The 17,482-nt window shown below is 39.1% G+C and overlaps 1 protein-coding gene across 4 annotated transcripts in view; it reads left to right on the top strand.

The window, feature by feature from the left end:
• The window catches only part of SLC24A2 (solute carrier family 24 member 2), a 245,337-nt gene that overhangs the window by 1,081 nt on the left and 226,774 nt on the right, over positions 1–17,482 (top strand). For all 4 annotated transcript variants that reach the window (XM_019415391.2, XM_019415387.2, XM_019415389.2 and 1 more), the window contains exon 2: positions 912–1,995. In XM_019415391.2, coding sequence (XP_019270936.2) covers positions 1,066–1,995 — 930 coding nt within the window. In that variant the 5' untranslated portion in view covers positions 912–1,065. The remainder of the gene's footprint in view (positions 1–911; positions 1,996–17,482) is intronic.

Here is a 17,482-nt window from a genome sequence, read left to right as displayed (position 1 = left end):
ATCTCTGTGGGATAATGAAAACTGCTTGGATATCTAACCTACTAGAAGACTCAGTGTTGGGGCTATTTTTGGCAGATTTTGTGGACAGAGGCATTGCTGCAACTTGCATATTGTTTATGAAATACACATTCAGTCTCTAAAAATAACCTACTTATTAGGAGTTGTTTGTTTTACTATGTTGTCTCTTTTACATGACTAAAGGTTGTTTTTAAAAATAAGCTTTAGCTGAAAATAATATAATAAAGACGTTTAGGGAAGACAGTTTGTGTCACCAGAACATTCTTCTGTAAACTTAAATTTTTAAAGGGTCATTTTTCTGCAACAGACCTAGGAGAGGCTTTTCATGAAAAATAATGCTGAAATCCTTATGTGTACAGGAAAAGAGGGACTATCTCCTCCGACACTCAGTGCTTTCAAATGATAGATTAAATCAGAAAAGTGTGCCTTTAACTGGAATTATATAATTGGACTAAAAGAAAACATAATGAATAATTATTGGTTGTCGAGTACTTAGTTCTAAAAGAAGTGTTATATCACGGAGAGGTTATTTGTTACATGATTAAAGGTGGGATAAACTGATAGATTTCCATCTATAAATTTCTTATATTTAACGCACATCCACATAGGTTAACACTGGATTTACTAAAATGTTTGAGTTTATAAATACATGATCGTAAGTGCTCACTGTGTGCCACGTCTTATTCTATGTGCCTCCCCCTCAAAGCAATCCTTGGTGGGAGGTGCCATAATTGTTCTTATTTCTGAGATAGGGAAACTGAGGCACAGAGAAGTTAAGTAAATTACCCAAGGTCAAACACAGGATAGGACTTCATCGTACTTGCAGAGCTCTTTTTGTAGAAGAGACCTATGATTTTGTGATTTACTTATCCTTGTTTTAATTTTTATTTAAGCATAAATGTCGAAAATATTTCCTGCGAAGCGTAAGATTCTCTGATTGTGAACGTGCCCCACACGCACCGTTGACTATAAAGTGAAGAAAAGTATGAGAGAGCCATCTGGTTAAGTCTCCACTTTGAAGACCACCACATCCCCAGAAGACCCAGGATGGATCTGCACCAAAGCACTGCCATCACTTTCCTTGAGAAATGGTGTTTGGATAAGTCACTGTCTGGCTACAGGAGACATTATAGTGTCAGGAAAAAACTGAAGTTAATTCGAATCGTAGGCCTTTTCCTGGGCCTAGTAGCCATTAGCACTGTCTCATTTTCAATCAGTGCCTTTTCTGAGACAGAGACAAAGAATACGGAAGAGGCCGTTGGCGCAAGTGGCCCTAAGGTAGCACACGGTTACCATCAAAGAACTCTCTTAGATTTGAATGACAAGATTCTGGATTATACTCCACAGCCACCTCTTTCTCAGGAAGGCAAATCCGAGAATACAACAGATCATGCCCAAGGAGACTACCCAAGAGACATCTTTTCCCTCGAGGAGCGAAGGAAAGGCGCCATCATTCTCCATGTCATTGGAATGATCTACATGTTCATAGCTTTAGCCATCGTCTGTGATGAGTTCTTTGTTCCTTCTTTAACTGTCATCACTGAGAAATTGGGCATCTCTGATGATGTGGCTGGAGCCACCTTTATGGCTGCTGGGGGCTCGGCCCCAGAACTTTTTACATCTCTCATAGGGGTGTTTATTGCTCACAGCAATGTTGGCATAGGCACAATCGTGGGCTCAGCAGTGTTCAATATCCTTTTCGTTATTGGCATGTGTGCTCTGTTTTCTAGAGAAATCTTAAACCTGACATGGTGGCCGCTCTTTCGGGATGTGTCCTTCTACATCGTTGACTTGATCATGCTGATCATATTTTTCCTGGATAATGTGATCATGTGGTGGGAAAGCTTGCTTCTCTTAACAGCTTATTTTGGCTATGTGGTTTTCATGAAATTCAACGTCCAAGTAGAAAGATGGGTGAAGCAAATGATAAATCGCAATAAAGTCGTCAAAGTGACAGCACCAGAGGCCCAAGCAAAGGTTGGTGGTGGTGGTTGTTTATTTAATATTCTGAACCATTGTTTTGGAGATCTACCACTTTTTTAATGTGATGATGTTTTAGGCTATAGACGATAGCAGAGTGCTTTCTGCAGTTCTGTGGTAGCCAGACTGATGGCAGGGGGAAAACGTATTTTCGGGATATTTTTGTAGATACCTTCTAAATTCTCAAGCTACTTGCTTCAGAGTAAAACATTTATAAATATAGTTATGTAAGTGTCCCAGTGTGGACTCAGCAGTTATTTACCTCTGAAAGTAGGCACAATGATTTTTGTGAGTAATTTAATTTTCATGGGAAAGTATGTGTATGTAGCCTAGAAAATTGCAGGTATTTTTTTTTTTTCAAGTAGGCACATGAAAATGATCAAGAACCATCTCTTTGAAGACATTTAAGGAAGAAAGTCTGTGTAACCAGTGCTGTGCCTTTAGGGCAACAGCAGGGCCCAGAAGGACTGGTTATTAGCGTGGTCATAGCTATTTTTCTTGATCCACACAATAATCTTCAGATCACTTGACCAGAAGCTGGTCAGGATCCATGAAACGGAGTCATTGCCAAGCCCTGCTGCCTCCATAGCTTGATGGCCCATTTTACATGGTATGATAAACATGACCCAAAATAATTTTACAGTGGAGTTTGAGGGAGTTTTAATGATAAGAGTGGCCATCCTTCCATGCGGGTGGTGAGCAAACTGGTATAGGGCTGAGAATAAATTGATCTACAAAAATGTGAACTAATTTTTTAAAATAATGGGTAAGCAACAGCAATACAATTTTTATGTTAAGTATAGTAATGAAGTTTTGATTTATATCCTAACATTGGAATGTTGTCTCTGAATGTGATTTTAAACAGAAAACCAAAATACATATGCAGATTTTTCATACTAGCATCTGGGGAAATTCTCGTGTATGCAAAAAACAGATGTTGACTGGAGGGTGAGATATTTTGTCCAAAATGAAAAAAATATTCATTTGATATAATTCCTTTATGTTCAGGTTGGATGACCATCCATCATGTTCTGTAGCAGCCAGACATTTAAGCAAAGTGCAGTAAAAAACAAAAACAAACAAAAAAAAACCCACTATTCATGTTCCTGTGTATTACATGTAAAAGAAAAATGTTTTCTACTGTATTTTTCTGACATTTCACTCAGTGTATGGTTGTTAGCAACTGTAGTAAAAGAAAAAAAAAAAACATTTAGCAGTAGACATGGCAAGTAAGCATTCAGATGTGAGAACTGAGTACATATCCTTGAGGGCATCATTGGACCCCTCTCCCTGCTCTAATTTTGTAGCCAAAGGATGATCTCTCAAGCCGGACTGCTCATTTGAGCAGTTTGCATTAATAATCTATGTGTTTATTCCAGTTAGAGTACTGAACAATTGCCAAGGGAAAGGCATATTTGTTAGAGGCAAGGAAATGATTTGGTGTCTTATAAATATCCTGGGCACCTCAAGGGTAAAAAGTCTTTTCGAAGGCTCGGTAGATTTGTGTTTTGTTACACAACAGTGGAACTTCATTAACTTAATCACAGATTCTGCTGAAAGTTATATTGACAACATTTATGAAAAAGGAACTTACACTTGCAGAGCAATCCAGTAGTGTATTTAAGATCGCAGGGGGATTTTGTTTTCTGATTGGAGGAGGAGCTGGTTCTCTGCATTTGGGAATAACTTTTTAAATACAGCTTACAGGCAGTATTTAATCTATTGTAAACCACTCATTAAAGTAGCTCTGGCAGTATCTTTACCTACTATAGTAGGTGACTGTCTTGTCATCTTTATGATATTTAAAATTCAGCAACTTAGGCTGACATTCCTTAACAGTTGTTATTCAAATCCGTAATTTTGTGCTATTCTTAATCTTGTGCATTTTTTAAAAGAAAGCAGATTATGTTCATGTCTATTTCTCCTGTTTCTGATTTCCCCCCAAAATGTGTTCATTGTATTATTTCCCCTTTTTGCACTATATAGCTTTAATTTATTCCTTTTAATCACTATTTCTTCTTTTGGCATTCAGTAACTAAATTGAACTATAAATTATCATGGGAGTAGGATTTTTCTTTAAACATAGCTATGTCTTGTTTGGTGTTCCTCAAAAATGCTAGAACACATGTTTAGGTGGAACAGTGTGTATTGATGTGTGATTTCCTTCTGGAAATTTCACTTTGCCAATTTCACTTTGGAAGTATTGTTGGATTTTTTTTTCAGCAGTTGGTCTGTGTCCTGTGCCTGATTTCAGAATCTTATGGAGGCTTTGCTGCCCAAGCATTGAACATAACGTGTCCCAAAGAAGGATGAGTCCTTGAGTGTGGTTATCTAGTTTTCTTTTTGCAGAGTTGTTTTCTGACTGCATATCCCAACTATCCTACAGAAATCAGTGCTTCTGATAACATCAGAACACTCAGAAAAAAGACGCTAAACCAAACGCAATTCCAATGAGGTCTTCATAGAAAGGAATGTGATGCAAAAGAATTTAGGAAGCAAAATAGTGAGCATGTGTTCATGGTCTTATTTGTACAATTATCGAGCAGGGGAGTTTGAGGAACTAGAGGAAACATATTGTAGATATTCTTGTACAAATCATCAGTGCTTCTTGCTAAAAAATCAACTCTGCTGGGCTCTTTGTGTTAAACTGTTTTGGAAACTACTTGTTTCATAGACAAGTTGAAGTTTTGATTTATATCCTACCATTGGAATGTTGTTCAAATCCTAATTTGGTTCCATTATTGATAATGTGTGCCATGGAGGCAACTGTGAAGCGTGGAAAAATGTGAACTGGCATGTTTTTTCATAGTGACAGTAATAGTTTCTCATCTCATTTAATTTTTACACCCTGTGTGTGGTTTTTTTAATTTGTTATTACTATTATTTCTTTTAGGGATAATGTTATCCTTTTTTAAAAAGTTGTGTAGTATTTTGACAGGGTAAATAGACCTGGGGCATTGACTCAGAGGAAAAAAAAAAAAGGCTTTGACCCCAGTGTATAATCAGGCCTGTGATCTTAGAGAAGTTCCATTAACTCTCTTAGCCTCAGTTTCCTAAATTGGACATGAAAATAACAGTGCCTGCTTCATGAAATTGGGAAAATTATTAAATGAAGAAACGAATGCTAAGCAGCTAACAGAGTCCTTGGCAGATGTGGGTTGTTCATTAAATGTTAGTTCCTTTCCTTTTGCTTTCTGTTCTTAAAAGTGAATCAAAATAAGGTACTTTTTAATGTTTATTTATTTATTTGGGGAGGGGGGGCAGAGAGAGAGAGGGAGAAAGAGAATCCCAAGCAGAATCCCAGTGCAGAGCCCTATGTGGGACTTGAACCCAGGAACCATGAGATCATGACCTGAGCCGAAATCAAGAGTCAGATGCTTAACCTACTGAGCCCCATAAATTATTTTAAATTTAAGAATTTGACATTTTTTGAAGACTGGCATTCACACAGGTCATTGTCTCCCTTAGGGGCGTATAATATTTGTCATAGTGTGATATTTGTAAGCCGTAGCTTACATATGGTGAACAATGCAGGTCAGGTATTATCATAAACTCCAAGAAAATCTCCAAATTTGTTTATTGTCCTGAAATTTTGTTGTGGGATTTTGCTTGAAATAAGTAGGCCGTTATGGGGTTATCTATGCTTAGCAGAGATTTTTGTTTTAAAGGTACTCTTATTTATAAATGATTAGGACTCTCTTCTAAAAAACACTCCATAGCTGGTCAGGAATGACTTTGATTCCTGCAAGATATAAAGCAGTGGAGTCTCAGGGCATCCAGAGCATTTTGCTGTGCTCCTGGCCTGGCTGCTGAGGTCCCTTGATCTGTTCTGGTGCTAGGCTGTCATTGGCCTAGAAAGCAGCTGTCCATGGTACTTAGCTTCTTCTTAGACTTGGCATTATAATCTGACAGCAACTCAGCCCAGTTCTAATGAAGGGAATGGTCTAAATAAAGATGCTTAAAGCTGGATAGTTGAAGAGTAGGCTATTTAGTAATTTAGGTGCTTTGATCCTGAAAAGTGGTTTGTAAATAGAGTTTTTACAGTTCCAATTGTTATTAATGTTCATGAGAAAAAGGGAATTGAAACCATATTATAAATCTTCCTCACAAGGTGAAGTATTTCTTTTAAGGTGCTAAACCATGAATGGTTTTATCAATACAAATGTGTAGGTCCAAGCTTACTTACAGCACAGAAGATGTTATATATTCAACCTTTGTTTCCCCTCCACACCTCGTAAATAAGTTAGTAAAATTAATGTGCAAACTTTAAGGAAGGAAAGGTAAGATCATCCTTATAATAAATAATACGGTAGACTTGGAGACTCTCTGTTCTTCTCACAAGAAAGAAAATTTAGGCATTAAAATTCTTAACTGGCTTAGATGTCTGTGGATGTAGTATGTTTATCTGGGGATACAGCATGGTGCTCTTTTCCTTGTTTTGTTTCCTTCTACTTATATAAAAAGCAAACCCTTCAGTGACTGCATGTGATTCAGAGAGTGAACAGGCATTTCAACACACCCAGAAAGCTCAGCAGATTTTAGTGCATAGAATTCAGATTGCCTTTGGCTTTTCATCCTTGCTGCTGTGATTTCTTCAGCAAGAGAAGACCTAAAGTTTGTGTTGAGAGCAAGGATTTACCACCACTTCCTTTCCTTCCTCCCTTCCTCCTTTGTCCCTTTCTCCTCCCACCTCCCACCACCTCTCCTCCCCTTTTCTTTCCTTTTCTGCCTGTCTCTCTCTTTTTGGTAAAACCAGATAATTTGTATTTGAACATTAACAAGGAATGGGATTGTTATGTTAAGCTGTTCTTTTGTTGTTGAGGAGGCCTGTACATCTTTAGTGGGGATTTGACTGTTTTTGTTTTTCCATTCTTTCATTTCCAACCTTCTTTTGTTTTAAATAAGTCTCTAGTAAACTGAATATAGCTATATTTTATTTAATTAGTTTGACAATCATTATCTTGTAACTGGAAAATTTAGTTTATTTACATAGATTGTGATTACTGTACCATTTGGATTCTTCTCTATTATGTTACTTTATACTTTGTATTTATTCTGATCTGTTTCTTTTTATAATTTTTTCTCACCTTTTTTGGAGAAGGGGCATTGAATTTTTTTCGTAAATTTTTTCCCTTTAATTGTTTGGAATTTATATACTCCATTTCTATTTTTTTAGTGTTGCCTATGAATTTTAATGTGTATATGATTCACAGTCCATGATTTAATAAGATCTATCTTTATGTTTTATAACAGCTTTATTGAGGTATAACCACTTTTTAACCCCTACAAATTAGACATTGTCATTATACCATCAATGTTTTTAGGTTTATCCATGTTTTTACCAGCTTTTTCCCTCCTTATTCTTTTTTTTTAATCTTTATTTATTTTTGAGAGAGAGAGAGAGAGACAGAGTGCAAGTGGGAGAGGAACAGAGAGGGGGGGCGCACAGAAAACAAAGCAGTCTCCAGGTTCCGAGCTGTCATCACAGAACCGGATGCAGGGCTCAAACCCACAAACTGCGAGATCATGACCTGAGCTGAAGGTGGACGCTCAACTGACTGAGCCACCCAGGTGCCCCTTCCCTCCTCATTCTTCTTCTCAGTTCAGACCTTTTTGCTATGAGTTTTTTCCTCTACTGACTTACATTCTTTATAAGTTCCTTTAGCAAGAATCTACTTAAATAGTAAATGCTCTTTTTTTAAATTTGCTTACAGATTTATTTCACTTTTAATCCTGAAAGATAGTGTGGGTGGGAGATTATTTGCTCATCTTACTTTGAAAATAATATTCTACTGTCTCTGACTTCCATTTTTTAAAAAAATGTTTACTTCTTTATTTTGAGAGAGAGAGAGACAGAGAGAAAGAGTAGGGACCAGGGGAAGAGAGAGAATTCCAAGCAGGCTCTGAGTTGTCAGCACAGAGCCTGACTCGGGCTCAGTCTCATGAACGGTGAGACTATGACTGGAGCTCATACCAAGAGTCAAACACTTAACCAACCAAGCCACCTGGGTGCCAATCTGACTGCCATTTTTGCTGTTGAAAAAGAAACAAAAAGCTGTCAGTGTAAATGTTGTTTCTTTCTAAGAAATCTGTCTTTTCTTTTTGACCATGTTTAAGGTTTTCTCTTTGTTTTGGATGTTCAGCCTTTTCCTTATTCTATGTCAGGTCTTGTTTTCTCACTTATTTATCCCCTATTTGTTATTCACTAGACTTCCTGAATTTGGGAACTAGTGCATTCCACCAATTTTGACTTTACCTCCTTCATTCTTCCTACAATCTTCTAGAATTCTGATTAAATAGATATACTATCTCAACCTGTTTTCTATGTCTTATAACTACTCCTCTTTTCTATCTCTGTTCCTCATTCAGCTCATTTCTTTACATCAGCCTCCTAGTTTCTAGTTTTCTCTTCAGTTTTGTCTAATCTGCTGTAAAGCTCATCCATTAAGGTTTGTTTTTTTTTTGAGAGAGAGAGAGAGGCAGAGTGCATGCATGTGCATGCACACATGTAAGCTGATGAGGGGCAGAGAGAGTGGGAGAGAGAATCCTAAGCAGGTCCCATGACTAGCACAGAGCCTGATGCAGGGCTCAATCTAATGACTGTGAGATCATGACCTGAGCAGAAATCAAGAGTCAGACATTTAACCAAATAAGCCACCCAAGTACCCCTCGTCCATTGAGTTTCTAATATCAATTATTATATTTTTTACTTCTAGAAGTTTTCTGTGGCTCTTTCATATCTGTCAGGTTGACTTTTATTATTTCTAGTACTTAATCATTTAATGACTTCTTTTATTCTTTAGAAATGTTAAATACATTTATATTTCATAATTGATATTCCTAGTGACCATATCCTTGTAGGTTTGATTTTGCTGTGTTATTGATTCTTGACCATGTGGAGTTGCTTTCTTACATATTTAGTGATTTTTAAAAAAAATCTTTGAGGGGTGCCTGGGTGGCTCAGTTGGTTGAGCATCTAACTTTGGTGCAGGTGATTATCTCCCGGTTTGTGAGTTTGAGCCCCATATCGGGCTCACTGCTGTCAGTGTAGAGCCTGCTTGGGATTCTCTCTCTCCCTCTCTCTCTGCCCCTCCCCCACTTGTACTCTGTCTCTCAAAAATAAATATACATGTTAAAAAAAAACAACAACAACTGTGAACTCCTATTCCTTGGGGCTTTCCCCTTGGGAAGTCATTGAGACCTAGGTTTTAAGTCTGTTCCTCTAGAGAGGAACAAGTGCCTGATAGCACGACCAACTTGGAACCATTCTAACCTAAGTGTTTGACTTTTTCCTACCCAGGTAGTGTGAATTCAGACTCCAAACCCATGTGAGTGAGCCAGTGGTAGAAATTCTTAAGGGAGACTCTTCTGTCTTTCTCTTTTTTCAATATCACTCAAAACCAAGACCAAAATAGGCACATCCTACTCTTTCCCCTTGCTAGGCAGGGTTTTTTTTTTCTTCCTTTCCTTTTATTCAGCCACTAGGAATGTAACCCCTTCAGCATTCCTAGTTTATTGGGAGGTGAGGTCTCTGAATTACTTCCTCTTTACTAGGCCTTTGTTTGTAGCTTCTAAAAATCTAGTCTTTAGCCACTGGGGAATGGCAGGTACTTTAAGAGCAAAGCAATACAGACTCCTCTGGATTTGTGCTTACTTGATGTTCTTGGTTCTAAGAAATCCCTGATTCCTCACTAGCAAAAGTAGGTAATTTAAAAATATATTAAAATATATAATATGCAATCTTTTGGGGTATGATATACTGAGAATGGTTTCTCTGAATATTAAGTCCAGTGTATTGTCAGAAAAATATGTTTCAGACTGTGGGTTTGTCAAAAGATAATGCATGTAACAAGAGATATGGATACAGAATTTTAATTGAGTACTCTCAGAGTGTTTCATGCAGCCTAACCATTATAATAGTATGTTTTCATATCTAAATTATTGCAAATATATCACTACTATAATTTTCGTCAACAAAAATCCTACCATTGGCAAATTTTGAGTCAAATCTAGGAGGCAATTTTAACAGAAAGTTGTATGGGGCCACAGTAAATTTGCCTTTTAAATAATATATTTTTTATGTTCTTTTTAAAATTTAATTTAATTTTTTTAAATTTACATCCAAGTTAGTTAACATATAGTGCAACAATGATTTTAGGAGTAGATTCCTTAATGCCTCTTACCCGTTTAGCCCATCCACCCTCCCACAACCCCTCCAGAAACCCTCTGTTTGTTCTCCATATTTAAGAGTCTTTTATGTTTTGTCTGTCCCCCTCCCTGTTTTTAATAATATTTTTTACCAAATACAGAAAGTAATATTTATTGTACAGGATTATAAAAACACATCAAAATATAAGAAATTTAAAATAGCCTATAAACTCTCCATTGCACCATCCAAAAATAACTCTGCACGTTTGTGTGTGTTCTTCCAGACTTTTCTCACATGCACACATATACACACATGCATATTCACATATATTTAAGTACTAAAATAAATTGGAATGATATTCGATATACATAACTTTAAGCTTACATTGAGTATATAACGGGTTTTTTTTTTAACTTCACTTTTTATGTGCATTTCCTCATGTCGTTAAATGTAATTGATTGTTTAGTATTATTGTAAAATGGAAAGTTGTTTTCATATCTAAATTATTGCAAATATATCACTACTATAAAAAATGCTACAACAAATAGTATTACAAATTTCTGATTTCATAGAAGCAGAAAGTCTGGATCAAAGTTTATGCGCTTTTTGTTTTTTTAATGTTTATTTATTTTTTGAGAGAGACAGAGCATGAACAAGGGAGGGCAGAAGGAGCGGGTGACACAGAATTTGAAGCAGGTTCTAGGCTCTAAGCTGTCAGCACAGAGCCCAATGCAGGATTCAAACCCACGACCGTGAGGTTATGACCTGAGCTGAAGTCAGACCCCAAAGTTTACGAGCTTTTTAAAGTTTTGTCTACATTGCAACATACTTGGTAATGTTTTGGTATTATAATTTTTAGTGTTTTCACAGTGAAACAATATTGTGTTGTTTTTAATTTGTGTTTTTTTGATTAATTGGGAGGTTGAGTCTTGAAAAGACTGATAATTTTTTTTTAATTTTTAAAAATACCTTTAGAATTTTTTTTAAAGAATAATTTTTTAATGTTTATTTATTTTTGAGAGAGGAATAGAGAGCATGAGTGGGAGAGGAGCAGAGAGAGAGGGAGACATAGGATCAGAAGCAGGATCCAGGCTCTGAACCTGACGCAGGGCTTGAAGTCACAAACTGCGAGATCATGACCTGAGCTGAAGTCAGACACTCAACTGACTGAGCCACCCAGGTGCCCCTAGAATTTTTTTTTAAATACTTATTTTGAGAGAGAGCGCGCACACATGCACATGTGAGCAGGAGAGAAGTAGAGAGAGAGGGAGAGAGAATCCGAGGCCGACTCCATGCTGTTAGCACAGAGCCAGCCCAGTGCAGGGACTCTATCTCACAAACCATGAGATCACGACCTGAGCCCAAATCAAGAGTCAGACGCTTAACGGATGGAGCCACCCAGGAGCCCCAAGAATTAATTTTTTTTAGTAAGTTGCCAGTTTGCTGGTGTCCTTCATGTCATTTTTAGTTTTCTGTGATGTCTCAAAGGTCTTACAAGTATATGTTGAGAATCACTAACATTAGATTTCCTCCCTCTCTACAATTCCACACCTAACTAAAGCCAGGAGGTTTTTGTGTTTTTTGTTTAAAAAAAAATGAATTATTTTGAAGAAGGTGGTCTTGGGGCTCAGGAGTTGGGAGATGAGGTTCCCAGGATTGGAATGTGCCCCTGACCTTGTGACCTTGGGGGATCCTGTACCGCCTAAGACCTCCATTTTTTCATCTGGAAAATGGGAGACTTGACCTAGATGACCTAAAAGATTGCTTCCAGCTTGTCATTTCTGTCCTTCAAAGCTCTAGTATATACTATGTGGAGTACTCTAACTGTGTCAAAGTAATAACCTAGTACATTTACCTAAAACAGAAGACCAGATTCTAACCGTACCCGTATCACCAAAGTGTGTTTCTAAATGGGCTTAGCTGCAGCATTTTCACACAAATGATTTACTGGCTCGGCCAAGCAGTAATTTTTGCTTGAGCATGTTGTGAGAGGTAGCTCTTCCAGACAGGAGAATAACTTGCATGGGAGAAAGTTGTTTGAAGTTTACTGCAGGATTCTCGACCTGCTCAGCATTTGTGGCTTCTGGCAGGGAAAACCCATCTTGGCAGCTACGTGTGCATCCCTAGAATGCTAGTCTCTCCACAGTCGAGAGAAGAGAGAGGTCTGAAAAGTGGGCATGTGCTTAATACCAGGTCCTTACTACATCAACACTCTGAAATTGAGATCATCTCTACCTGCACGTCAAGAACCAGAGGGTCAGAAAACATAAGTGATTGCCTGAGGTCCCGATTTAGTGGTATTAAACTGCATTTGAACTTGGGTCTGACTCCTAAATGCCTGGTCGTCCTCCTAGTGCTTTTCACTGGACAGTTGGGATTAAAGACAAAGCAAACCTCCAAATCAGATTCACATTTCGTATTAGACTCTCTTGAGTCAGTGACTTCCAAATATTTTTACCATGACTCCCACCAAGAAATATATTTTACATTCTGACCCACTATGTTAGGCAATGCATGCATGCACACATACATGTGTGCATGTTTATTTTTTATTAACATTTTTTTAATGTTTATTTATTTTTGAGACAGAGAGAGGCAGAGCACAAGTGGGGAGGACAGAGAGAGACGGAGATGCAGAATCCAAAGCAGGCTGCAGACTCTGAGCTGTCAGCACAGAGCCCGACACGGGGCTCAAACTCTGAACCACGAGATCGTGACCTGAACTGAAGTCAGGTGCTTAACCCACTGAGCCACACAGGCACCCCTGTGTGTGTTTATATAGACTTATAAAAATCTAAGTGTGATGCACTTCCTATTCTTGAGTTTTCTATGCTGTCAAAAATAGCAACCCTCTAAAATAATTTCATAACCCACCAATGGGTTGTGACCTGAGATTAAAAAATAGAATCATGTTAAGAAATTTCTTTTTTCTCCTTTTCCTCTTAGCAGGGCTGCCCTGCAAAGCTGTGCTATTTTACTGCACAAGGGCATCTTTCTGATCAAGGGGATGAATAGGGACAGAAATTCAGATGTCACTCTCCTGGACAAGCTGTGTGCTTTGGTGTGGGACTGTGGCTGCCCAGAGGAAGAGGTGCCTTTTGTCCATTCAACCAGGGTGCCCTTTTGGCTGGTGGTGATCCTCTAATTCTTCTTTTTATAATTGACTATTTAGAGTTTCAGAGTAATGGATCCACAGGGACCATTATGTGCATGTAAATCCATGCTGATTTTCTTTCTTTTTCTTGTTTCTTCTTTCTCCTTCCTTCCTTCCTTCCTTCCTTCCTTCCTTCCTTCCTCCCTCCCTCCCTCCCTCCCTCCCTCCTCTCTCTTTTTCTTTCTCTTTCTCTCTTTCTTTCTTTCTTTCTTTCTTCTCCTTCCTTCCTTCCTTCCTTCCTTCCTTCCTCCCTCCCTCCCTCCCTCCCTCCCTCCCTCCCTCCTCTCTCTCTCTCTCTTTTTCTTTCTTTCTTTCTTTCTTTCTTTCTTTCTTTCTTTCTTTCTCTCTTTCTCAGAGAGACAGAACATACACACAAGTGGGGGAGGAGCAGAGAGAGAGGGAGAGAAAATCCCAAGCAGGCTCTGTGCTGTCAGTGCAGAGTCCACCACAGGGTTTGGTCTCACAAAGTGTGAGATCATGACCTGAGCTGAAACCAAGAGTCAGATGCTTAACGGAATGAGCCACCCGGGCGCCCCAATGCATGCTGATTTTCATGATTGGGACTGTTTCAGCCATTTAGAGCTGGATCCATATGTAGTCTCAGCTTCCTCCCAAGCACACACACTGTCCGTGTCCAGTTGGGTAACTGACCCTCTGAGCAATGCAGATTTCTGCGGAGTCCTAAGATGTGAGCACATACCAAGCTATGTCTTGCTCTCGGTCTCTGACATAGACTGATTGCAGGGTAAGGAAGGTGCAGATCAAAGCATGATATGAGGCTCCCTGAGCCTCAACTCATCCTTGTTTCTCAAATGAGCTTGTCATCGAGTGGAAAAGAAATGCGGATGAAACAGGGAGATGAAATCAGGGGAAAACAGAACCTTGGCGAGAAGACCAAAGCTGCATTTCAATTAGGTTGGTTTCCTTTTTTTCAAAGGCTGGATTTGTAAACCAAATGATGCAGACATGGTTCTCGTGCTGGTAAAAACTGGTGGGGTTGGAAAGGGTGTGGGCATCAGACCATAGTAATACCATGCTTCCAGCTTTAAACGATGCACCCAGAATCTGCATTGGCAGGTACCAAGCCTGGAGAGATGATGTCCTTTTCATCCCACACAGTGGTGGTCTAACCCTGGTCCCGGCACTTTGCCCCAAGCATCACCTTTTTGACAGTAAAGAGACTAGCTTATCTCCCAGGTCCCCACCATCTCTTATAACTGCTTCTCTGTTAATGGGAAAGAAACAAGTATGTGCCTGTAATTAAGGACTGGCCAATAGAAGAGGTGGTCAGATAATGAAGCCCTGAACTTGCCTCCTTCGAAGTGCTTTTCCTTTTTTTTTTTTTTTTTAAGTTTTTCCAATTAAGGAACCCAATTAAAGGGGATTAGTTCCTTTGGAGGTGTTATGAGGGCTTCTTTACCCTTCCGTAGGACCTTCCTGGAAAGGGCCAAGTTGCTGGTGCACTGTAACTTTCTCTTTTACTGTTTGATGGACATTGAGCTGGGCAGACAGGTTGCTGGTAGAAATACAGGTTTCACCTTTAGCAGCCCTATTCCTCCCACTTAAACCTGTCATCTGTTGCCCTCACCTCTCAAGTAGGCTCAAGTTGGTTTTATTTTTGCATGTCACCTGATAACAGTTAAATACATGTTGAACGACTTCTGTTATTTTAGACCTGTGGTAGGCCCTGAGTATTGGTGTTTTCCAGCAACTTGTGATTTTGTTTTCTGAGAGGATGTACGATAGTTAAGGTTTAACACAATAGAATTATTATTTAAGCCCGGGATGGAGTGTGTCCCTCCTAGCAGTATGATCTTGGGCAAGTTACTTAACCTCTCTGGAGTTAACATTTCTTATCTGTAAATTCAGGAAAATAATAGAATTTTCATCCTACAGAGGCTGTGAATTTTGATGAGATTGCACAGGTAAAGTGCTTAGCAGAATACGGTCCCAGCTGCCTGCCCAAAGATGCAGTCCGCTCCTGGTCTCCTTTCCTCTTGAGTCCCTTCCCTGCTCTATTAGCTTGCTGTCTCTAAGTCCTGTGTCTCTAACCTCCTGGTATTTTCCTTCTGTCAGTTCAGGACCTTGCCTTGCTTCCTAGGCTCTCTTTGCCAAACCTCCCATGCCGTCATATGAAGGTACAGTTGCCCCAACTAATCCCTAACTAATAGTCAAATCCTCAGTGTTCGGACTTGAACCTGCTTTCCCTCTGTTCTTGCAGAGGATTAAGAGAGAAGCAGTTTCCCTGTCTATGAGACAGAACCTCACTCAGCTGTAAAATTCTCCTGAGCCCTCCCATCACTGCCCTATAAATGCATTTACTCTCTTCTTATGTGCATCATCAATATTTAATCTTAGCTTGTCATGTCTCCATCCCATCATGGCTCTACCTTACGTTGCTTTGTCGGCATCTGTGTTTTCTGTCTTCGATTCAGTCACTGCCCTGGGCTCAGGGACTAACCAATCTCATTTGCAGTATTCATTGTCTGGCTCATAGGTAAAAGTGCAAAGGGCACTTGATGCCCTTTGAGATGTTGATAATGGTGGTGGTGAGTGTTCATGAGAAAAAGACCAGGTCTGAAAAAAATCCTAACATGTAATGGCTTATGTTTGAAAGTCCAGTGGCAGACAACAAATTTCAAACTTAAAAATATAAGCGTCATTAGAAATTCTCCAGTCCTTTCAGGTTGCAAGTGTGGGTATCAAGGCAGGGCAGGTAAGGGCCCCCAGTTCTAAAACTCAGATCACTCCAGCTATGACTTTATTAAGCTTTTTTGAGATACAGTTTATTTACCGTAGAATTTGCCCTAAGTGTCCAATTTGGTGGTTTTCAGTATATTCACGGAATTGTAAAACCATCACCGGTATCTAATTTTAGAATAGCTTCATCACCCCCAAAAAGAAACCCTACACCTATTAGCAGTGACTCCCTTTTTATCTCTCCCCGCAGCCCCTGGGAGCCACCAGTCTATTTTCTGTTGCCATAGATTTGTCTGTTCTGGACATTTCATATAAGTGGAATCATGCGATATGTGGCCTTTTGTGTCTGATTTCTTTCACTCAGCATAATGTTTTTTGGGTTCACCCATGCTGTAGCCTTTTTATGGCCAAATATTCCCCCTGTATAGCTGTACTACATTTTGCTTATCTGTCAACTTATGGACATTGATAGTATTTCCATTTTGGGTACCATTATGAATAATGTTGCTATGAGCATTTGCTTACACATTTTGTGTGGATATATGTTTCCAGTTCTCTTTGCTATATACGTAGGAGTGGGATTGCTGGGTCATATGTTCACTCTATGTTTAACATTTTCAGGAACTGCTAAACTGTTTGCCAAAGCGGCCACACCGTTTTGCATTCCTACCAGCAATGTATGTTCCGACGTGTCATTGCTAACATTTATTATACGTCTTTTTGATTATACCCATCCTAGTGGATGTGAAATTGTATCTTCTTTTGATTTTGATTTGCATTTCCTTGAAAGATGGTGCTGCTGAACATCTTTTCATGTGCTTATCGGCCGTTGGTACATTTTTTTTTTTCTGGAGAAATGTCTATTCAAATATTTTGCCCATCTTAAAACTGGGTTGTTTGCCTTATTGTTGAGTTTAAGAGTTCTTTATACATTCTGGATACAAGTCCCTTACTATGTATATGATTTGCAAATATATACTCCTATTGTGTTGGTTATTAAGGAATATGCTCCATATATGGGGCAGCTCCTGGACTGGGGTCCCGTGGGTTTCCAAGCTGTTCTAGGCATGCTTATATCTAGAGTGATTTGAGACCCTGGGGTCTGACCCTAAAGCTGCCTCTTCCCTGGAGTTGGTCTTGAGAAAAAATTGATCCCCTTGAAGCTAAGGACTGGAGGAGGATTCAGGTTTGTTTGGGGTCCAAGACTTCCTGATTATGGACATCGTGGGAACGTGTGAACCTACTTGAACATTTTTGTTTGTTGTCTGCTAGCTGCATCACCCCTCTTTACCTACCCCTGACTCTTCTCTGTGTTATCTAAGAGAGCTTCTTGTCGTGAGTTCCTCTTCCCTATATCTTGTTTTATCCACGAGCCTTGTCAGAAAGCAGTTGGGCCATAAGCCTTCACTTCCAGATGTGAACTTGGCTCATTTTGTCCTCAGGACTTTGGCGCTTAGCTTTATGCGTCTTGGTTGTGGGCC

This window comes from Panthera pardus, unplaced genomic scaffold, assembly GCF_024362965.1.
Source record: "Panthera pardus isolate Hobbes unplaced genomic scaffold, ASM2436296v1 HiC_scaffold_20, whole genome shotgun sequence".
NCBI classification, from domain to species: Eukaryota; Metazoa; Chordata; class Mammalia; order Carnivora; family Felidae; genus Panthera; species Panthera pardus.
Note: the sequence above shows the minus strand (reverse complement) of the source record. Positions and strands in the feature narration are given on the sequence as shown.